Source organism: Eutrema salsugineum, unplaced genomic scaffold (genome assembly GCF_000478725.1).
Source record: "Eutrema salsugineum unplaced genomic scaffold, Eutsalg1_0 scaffold_4, whole genome shotgun sequence".
Lineage (NCBI taxonomy): Eukaryota > Viridiplantae > Streptophyta > Magnoliopsida > Brassicales > Brassicaceae > Eutrema > Eutrema salsugineum.
In genome coordinates, this window is record NW_006256686.1 from 3,143,266 (window position 1) to 3,152,677 (window position 9,412).

General features: G+C 34.0%; 2 protein-coding genes across 2 annotated transcripts in view; both read right to left on the reverse strand.

Moving 5' to 3' along the window:
* The window catches only part of LOC112084372 (protein PFC0760c-like), a 7,985-nt gene extending 5,235 nt beyond the window's left edge, over positions 1-2,750 (reverse strand). Inside the window, exons 1-2 of the mRNA XM_024153493.1 lie at positions 2,730-2,750; positions 2,427-2,623 (exon numbers count right to left, since the gene is read on the reverse strand). Of these exons, the coding sequence (XP_024009261.1) occupies positions 2,427-2,623; positions 2,730-2,750 (218 nt within the window). The remainder of the gene's footprint in view (positions 1-2,426; positions 2,624-2,729) is intronic.
* A 4,370-nt stretch (positions 2,751-7,120) lies between these two features.
* On the reverse strand, positions 7,121-9,187 carry LOC18013940 (alpha-1,6-mannosyl-glycoprotein 2-beta-N-acetylglucosaminyltransferase). The gene has a single exon (XM_006396099.2). It carries the CDS (start codon positions 8,600-8,602, stop codon positions 7,316-7,318), a length of 1,287 nt encoding a protein of 428 aa, XP_006396162.1. The 5' UTR covers positions 8,603-9,187; the 3' UTR covers positions 7,121-7,315.
* Positions 9,188-9,412: the final 225 nt, after the last annotated feature.

Here is a 9,412-nt window from a genome sequence, read left to right on the forward strand (position 1 = left end):
GATCTGCATCATGAGCAGCTTCATTATCTGATTGTAATCATGACCTATCTCCTCTCTCCTTCCGATTAAAAAGATTGATCTGCATCATGAGCAACCAACACTCCTGAATTGTAACAAAAAAGTAGTAAAAACAAATATACTAACATGTAAGCACATATATCTTCAATTATCATGCAAATATTCATCTTTTTTTTTGTTCAAATCTGTGATTCATATCACAATTCACTTTTTTTTTTCCTTTCTTTTTCGGTTTAATTTGAGCTCTTCAACTATGGCTTTGGTATACTTGTAACCCTGGATAGATTACGCTATATAAATTCATTATACTTTGTGTTTGCTTTACAGTTTACTTCTTTCGCAATTCAGTTCTTTCTCTCTTTTGCTCTGGCCACCATTGTTTATATATTGTGATCTATTTGAACTTCAAAGGCCGAGTCTTTCGTCATCATCTCCTCTGTTTCTCCCTCTTTCTTTTTCTCTCCCTCGTCACATCCACGACCACAAAATCCTATCATGTGTGAAATTTTCTTCTTCGTATTCCTCTATATTATTGGGGTTTTTTTGTTTATCTTCTCCATGTAATTTTGATTGTAACCTTAACTTTCATACCTTAAATTATCAACGAAAACAAATCGTAGCATCAGACAGCTTCGTTAACAACTGGTGAGAAAAGTTGGAAAGCTGCCTGATGTATTGTTTCACATCGTTAACTCTATAAACCCCAAATCAGATTTTGTTGATATACTTTGTAACTGCAAGATTTAGCCTCAAACTCTTCCTTTAAGATACCTCATCAGATTTCAGATGTATAGATTCTAAAGGATCAAAACATCATATTTTATTTGTGTCAATAGATCTGCTGTACCTCTCTAATTGAGAGATCAACGTCGCTTCCACTGCCCATCTCATCAATATCTTTGATCAACGTTCCGTAAGCCCATACAACCATGTTCATCCCCCATCAAATTTTGATAAAAACAATGAAAGATTGTTTGCTAGTACCTATAAAACTTTAACCGTGTGATCAGCAGGTTGTCACGGACTCACAAATATCCAGAATCTGCATTCTCTACATAATTGTTAAGTTCCTTAATTCTTCATAGAAATTAACAATTACATATTTCATATAAAAAAAAGAGAATAAATAGATAATTTTTGGATGTGAGGTATGAGATTGATGAGAAAGAAACAAACATAGATAATAGGCAAAGGATCACAATCGAAATCATTATCATCATCTTCTTTCTCTTGCTCTTCTCCTCCTGGTGATCCAAGATTAGAACAAAAAGTTTGAAAAACAAAACATATTATCAGTTAACAATGAGGAATTATCTACCTAAAGGAAAACACAAAGAAATTATCAATCCGGTCATTTGCATATAATTGTATCAAACAATTATGAACTGTAAACCATCATTCGACATCTTCTTAATCTTGTTACCTTTTTTAAAAATAATCAACTGAAAATCACTTAAAAATTTTTTCTGGTGGTAAAAATCCCACTTAAATTTAAATTAAGTCTAACATAATCTTATGTAAAATCTATTTGGTGGATCCAAAGGTGTTAATGGGTAGGATGAGAGCCAATTTCTAAGAAAAATCAATGTTGCTCGATTGTAAAAAAGTTATAAAAAAAAACAAATACCATCAAACTTCAACGAAAACAATACACAAAGAAGACAACACAAACTAATCCAGATCAGAAGCATTCAAGAAACTTGTGGAAAACGTAACAAATCTTGTTTTATTTTTTTGGTGTAAACGTAACAAATCTTAATTAGTGTTGTTCCCGTCTTTTAAAAAACACAGACATGGTAGCAAATAGACATTAGACAGTGAATGTTCTGACCAGAAGAACTCGTTCAGGTCACCATAGTTTCTCCACATAGATTGATTTGCATTTTCATTCTTGTTCTTCTCAATTTCATGCAGGCATAAATTTTACAATCAATTACGCATTTTAATTCCATAAAAGCGTTGTCAAAACAAAAAAAAAAAATCCATAAAAGCATTGTATCAAATAGAAGATCACCTTTTCAATGACTCTGTATCATGGTAACTACACTCTCAAGGAATTTTTCGTTTCCCCACCATATGCTGGACCTTCTCCCTAGTTATCAGACTAACGTCACTGATGAGAATATTTTCAGATGGACTGATAAACTTTTGAAAAAGATGCAATAATAACATTCGAAGCTTTTCCCCATATGATCAGGTAGATACGCACTATGCATAGTGTTTTAAATCGAAGGGCTTCTTGTTCACACGGGGCAACCTGCAGGTGGATTGTGAGGTAAGACAGTTAGAAATAAACACGTCCCAAAGAGATAAAATAATACAGATTGTCCACAGATGAAAGATATTCTAAAAATACCTGATGTTTTCTTTTCTCCCAAGAAACTTGCACCAGTTTGTGCAGTTCTTACGAAAATTCTTCACCAATGCAGTTCTTAAAAACTTTCCCTGACTTTAAATACTGAAGAAACTTCACCGACTCCGACACTGGAGATTCCCACCGACACTGACGGTCGAGCATCATAGGCTTCTCTAACTTTCCCATTGCTTTTCCAACATATTCGGGAATAACAGATATCGTTAATCCCTCTGCCTTCAACTGAGTCACCTGACAAAAAAAAAATCATAATCAGAATATGCACACAAGAAAATCTAAGATCTAAATTTCAAACTTGAATTCTGACATCTTATTGGTATGATTGAAATCACAACACAAAATTTGGACTGTATTCCATTACTCAAAACAATCGGTCCCAAGATTTTATTTTACAAATCAAATTCAATCAAACTGGTAAAAAAAAGGAACGACAAAGATCCTTCGGAAGATGTCCAGTTACATCGTGATTGGATATCTGTGCTGTCCACCAAGCATGTTGCTTTACCAATCACTGGCTATCACAACAGCTTCTATTTCACCTTGCTTACAAGTAGTACAAAAAAGGACTTGCTCACCCTTCTACTTGGTTACAAGTAGTGATTCTCTAATAAGCACTGACTGCAGGAATAAAAGTATAGATATTCTGTCAGAGACAGTCTTAAATAGTGCACTAAAAGAAAAGAGATGCAACAAAATAACTAAGTGCCAAATGTTATGTACGTGTCTGGTCTATTTTCAGGGGGTCTCCTTCAAGAAGGCGAGCATCTGTAAGAAAGATATCAGAATATAACAACGTGCTCGCCTTCGGATAGATACGACTACATTCCATCCAAGCTAACAATCTGCTTTTATTCTTCGGATCAGACATGTTCACGTCATCAGAGAAGGAAATTTGCGGCAATGGAAGATGCACAGGCAAATAAAACACCTAAAGTTATTAAAGAACAAACTCATCAATTCAAAATAATGTACGACAGTCATACAATTAACTAAAACAGGAAAATAATAAACACCTAATAAGTGAATGTGGTATAGATATAGGTTTGATATGTATAGTTCGTAGACAGATTAGAGTTTTCGTTTTAGGTTTAGATAAGACGATTAGAAATACTTGAGCTTGGTAAGCTATTCTAGTACGAAAACTAAAAGCCACTACAAAGATGAAAACAAATCTGTTAAAAATTGATAAGCAACAACAAAGATGAAAACATATTAAAAAGTTCAGATCCATTAACAAATGAATAAGACGACAACCAAACCAAAACATGAACGAATTCTGATTGGATAACATGAACCATACCTAGACCAATATGGGACGATGAACACGAACAAATTATATCGCGCTGCCTGTAGTTAATTACCTACAAACAATCAAACAACAAAATAAATAAATGATCAGTTCCATTGATATCCAGAAAGTAATCACACATATAAACAATTAATCCAAAGAAAAAAGCAAGCAATATATAAACGCAAATCAAAACGCCGCAGAACACAAACAAATCAAAGAAAATATTGCATATGAGAAAGTTTAACCTAGGGTTTTTCTAAAACGATTGAAAGAATGAACGTATGAGACTTATGTATATAGGTGTTTAAGATTAGGGTTTAGGTCGGTAGTATTTCGTTTATGTCACGTAAAATATGGGCCGTGAATATTTGTATGGGCTTACGATATTGATTTGCTCGAGTTTGTTTAAAAATATTTGGTTAATATATTCATAAATTAATTATTCTCATTAAGGGGCAAACGGTAATTAACCACGCTGAAACTCAATGAGAGGCCTCCATTGCTTATTCTGAACCCGATTTTAATATATATGATATATGATCGCGATTATAAAAATATTTTTCTCACCCGTCCGTTCATATTAATCCAAAAAGAACCGTGATTATAAAACATAATTCTACTTGTCCGTTAATATTATTTGTATATTTTAAATATTTATTAAGTTTGAATATTTAAAATTTTATACTTATTTATAAAAATATATAATAATATATCATTTTCATCTTTTCCATTGAAAATATTATTTAAATTTGATTATTTGAATGAAATCTAAATTAATATTCAGTTTATTATTTGTAACGATATAATAATAACTTATTTTATAATTTTTGATAATTATTATAACCTATATTTAAAAAAACTAAAATAAATCTAAATTTAAATTTAAAATTTCGGATTTATATTAAAGTATAAATTAAAAATATATTATTTTATTAATATTACACTAAATTGATTTGTTTGGTAATATAGTTATCCAAAAATATAATAATTTTAAATGAAAGAAATCATGTTTGGACACAAAAATATTTTCCTTTAAAAGTATAGATTCTCTCTATCCCTACTCTATATCCCACTCTAAAATAGAGTAACTAGTATTATTATTCCAAATAGGTTTACTCCATTTTGTTGTTCATCACTCCATTTTAAAGTAAAAAATAGAAAAAATAGAATAAAATTGAAGTAAAACCTAATTTCATTTAATCTAATATAGACTAAAAAGAGGAAGTTATACATTAGAGAACTCTAACTAATGTTGACTACCTATTGATATTAAAAGACCCAAAAGATTCTTTTGTTGTATTATTTCTGGGTCGATTTGTTTTCCGCCCCAATGAAATGGGATATTACATTATTTTTCTTGTGTCTGACCAGAAGTCTTTCAATAGAGACTAGAATATCATTGGGAGTACACTTAAGCCAATTGGAGTTCTAGGCTTTCTTTGCCCAGTCTTGGAAGCGTTTGACTTTTGACCAACACGTCTAACGTATGAGTTTCATTCAATTAGAATATCGATTTTTTACCTAGTCAAAGAAGCTCTCTGTTATCATTGCTGCTCCTCCAGTAAATATTGATGGTACCCACGAAGCTGTTTCTGGATCTTTCCATTCATCGAAATGTGTACGAGATACCAGAAGGGCCCAGTTCGGAGTTGCACAATCTCATGAGTTATGTTGTGTTAAGCATACTTGGATCCGAATGAGGGACCCAACACATGGGATCGGACTCAATCACTTAGTAATGAGATGGTAGGACAGACTATTGGACAAAGGGCATGTGAAAAGCGAGCGAACCCCAAGGAACGCCTGAAAGCTTAGTGAGGAAAATTCTTGTGGTGTTATTTTTGCTTTTCATGGACACTTTGGTAAAGCAACTAGCTTGAGAGAGAAAGGGCTCCACAAAGAGAGATAAATCGCCTTCCGGCAATAGATTCCAATCTCCAGGTTTTATTTGTAAAGTTTCTATTCCTTGGTACTCGCTTGCATCCATGGCTGAATGGTTAAAGCACTCAACCTAAAAGGTAAGTTGTAACTTTACTTACTTCAGTCTCGGACTGGTTCCGAGTGGACTCGGGCAGCTGCTGCTTGGATATCAATCACTGATCCAATTTGAGTTTGTCTACAAGATCGAGCCTTACAGCTAGAAATGAACATGAAAGATGGCCATATGCTTTGACCCGCATTAAATGCTAGGCCAAGAACTTTTTATACTGGGCAAGTGAGCTCCTCTAATCTTTGGTATGTTTGATCCATTTAAAACAAATAATCCAAAGTTGATGCCTGGACCATTAGATAGGAATCCAAATATGAAGAGAGGATTAAATGGTGTATATTTTTTAGTTAATAGCTTATTAAGGTGCCTAGGACACAAGTAGCAACCAGAGGGAGTGGTAAGGGATTCAATTATCGTATTGCGAGTGTCACGTCTTGTGTTTATTCAAAACTTATTAGTATTGTTTTGAACATGTTGCCCTTTTTTTAGCATTGTACACGAGCTTTGCTGCGGCAAGGATGTCTGATAAATAAAAAAAGATAGATGAATGTGATATATTTTGTTACTTTTTTTAGCAAATAAGCAAAAGTATTTTGTCAACAAGTCAACGCGTAAGATATCCATTATGTGCGTACCTCCTAATAAACGGGTAGACTTGAACCTTCTTCCTACATAAAAAAGGCTGGTCCGTAAACAGAGCACACCACATAAAGATTCTAAATTCAGTAAAATTTTTATAAATTAATAATGTCAGAAATTTGATATTTTATTAATTTATAGAGTTATTAATTTATAAATTTCAAATAAAAAATATTTCTTATTAATTTAAAAATAATTTTTTATAATCTTTAAAACAATCTTTCTGAAATTAGAGATGAGTTTCAAAAAGTCTTTAAGTTAAAATAAATAGAAAACATCACTAAATTATATTTTAATAGATTATCTCATTTATATGTTTATATTAATTTATGTTTATGGTAATTATTAATTTATGATATTTATAAAACCATATATCTATGTATAATTTTTGTTAAAATTATTATCTTATTATTTTCTCGAATTATGTTATTTTTTTAATTGCAATTTATATTTTGAACCGATTTAACTCAGAACTATAAAAAATTATTAATTTATAGTGTTTTTAGTATTAGTTTATAAAGATTTTACTGTATGAGAAGTCTGGACCAACCATCACTACCATAGGTATATAGTGGTAAATCCTGCCATCTTAGACTCATTTCTAGCACACTGCTTTGGTATGGTTCTCGGCACATGTTGGGAACGTGAAGCTAGCTATTGGGTCTTTGTGGGCTTAGTTTGGCCCAACTACTACCATCTATACTACAGTACAGATTTTGAGTTCCTTCAATCAGACCTTCTATCACCCTCCGGCTAAGTCAGTTTTGTCAATACTAGTGCCATTCCATTTCCTTGAAACTATTTCCAATAAACACACACAAAAAGCGACAGAACTTTGTATAGAAAGAACACAATACGTCTGGTAATACAAACAAGATATAACAAAAGAATATAACAAGAAACCCGACGCCAATCGACTCACAAAACCACGTAAAAATACAAAGCAAGCCCTCGAAAAGATACTGACTATATTACCAAATTTACTTGGAAGTATCTAAAACTTTCATGGAGATGCACCACTGCTTCTGGAACGATACATAGTGGTAAAATCCAAACATAAACGCCGGTCCCTTTCGTCTCCCCAACCTCCCCAACCTTTGAAACCAGCTTTATAACCAGGTTGATGCTTAAACACCTGAACTCCCCATCCTTCCTTTATGTTCACAACTTTATCTGTTTCTTTAACCTCAATGTTTACAACCCCATTATCAATACAATCACCTTCCTCTCCTCTACCTTGATGCAACCCACATTTACCAAAGTGGACCGCACTGGTCCTAGGCCCTCTCAATGTGTAAACAGGTGAACCAAACGAAGGGAAAACCGTTGCCCACATCGTTATATCCCAATTGTAATCATCAAAGAAACAAAAGTCTCTTGCCTTCTGGTGTATATTCTCCCACACACTTCTATTAAACGAATACCCAATATTTCCCATTCTCTCTGCAACCAAACTATCAAGCCCTTCTCCTCTTGACTTCACATCAGACGGTGCTAGATTAGCAGCAAAGCAGTCGGGACATTTCGTAGGTTTCAGCCTCGTGAGAGTCTGTATATTCCGGTATGCATTAGGAAAAAGAAAGTGATCTTCTTCGATGAAAAGAATATGACCCTCGTGACCTTTAGTCTCCTCCAATCCATCCCAAACCGTGTTCATCATCCACCACCAATGATGCTTCAAAGACACAATCTTTGGAGACCTGTGGTTTCCATACTGATCCGGATTGCCTTCACAATGTTTCCTAGCCTCATCACCTTTGTTCTTACAATCACTCGGGGTCACCCCAGGGAAGCTATCTCGAAATATGTGAGGAGAATATGGCGAGAATATCTGCTTTACCTGGCAAAACTTGATACTCTCCACAATCTTGTTCATCTCTTCAAAGTAACCATCATGGCTAACAATCAACAAAGTCTCACTTATTCCTTTAACCTTGGACAAGCTTTCCACAGTTACACGAAAATACTGAGCCCGATTGTGCACATACAAGACGATAACCACACGGTCTTTGGCCAAATCCGGGTACAGATCAAGATTCCTCGGTGGGAAAAGGTTTTTTCTATGCAACCTAAACGACATTCTGTTACATCTAGCTACTCTTAGCAACGAAGCATTAAGCTTATATACCAAATCTTCGTCTAAATCATCCAAATCTCGGTCGGTGAAAGTCCTAGTTGTTCTGGGTACAGACACCAACATCAGAACTATAGAGACTGTAACTGCAAAGAGAATCCCTAAACGGCATAAAGCCGTATCTTTCAATTTATGCTTCTTCCAAGGATTTGCCATAGGCACAAACTACTAAAGCACCAAACCAAATAAATCCACACTACAGAAACCGAACTCTCTAAAGTTTCCAAATCTCCAGCACGAAGTAAATCTCTACTTGAGCAATCGAAACCGCTTAAACCCAAAAAAAAAAAAAACTCTTAACCTCTGCAAAAAAAAGGTGCTTCCTTTTAAGTCTTCAAATCCAGAGATGTTTACAAATTGCTGAAAAAATCAACAGCAAAGAGAAAGCCTCGAGCTTTGGTCTCCAGCTTCTTAAATCCACACTAAACAAACCCAACTCTTAAAATTTCCAAATCTCTAGCACGAAGTGAATCTCTACCCACTTGAGGAACCGACACCTTTTAAAACCCAGAAATTAAAACAAAAACTTTTAAACCTTGCAAAAAGGTGCTTGCTTTAGAAATTGCTCACAAAATCAAAGCAACAACAGCAAAGAGAAAGACTCGAGCTCTGACTTCGGATCGCAAATGCTATATCAGCAGATATATAAAAGCAGATTCTTTGAAGGAATTCACGAGATGGGTAATTGGTTAAAGAAGATATTTCATTCAGGAAAGGAAAAAGAAATTTTGGAGTCGTCGAAGAATCTTTTACGAAAAGTGCCCGAGTCTTCTTACGTGACTTTGGGTTTCGTATTTCCTTGTCACCTATCGAATGTTACTCATATTTACCGTTTTGCCATTCAATTCTGACTGCTATTTTATTCTTTTCTTCAGAATGCATTAAACATGAATTTCTTTTTCTCAAATAAGCATATGGAACACCAAATTAAATGATTTGCTTAAATTGCAATCAAAATTTGTGCCA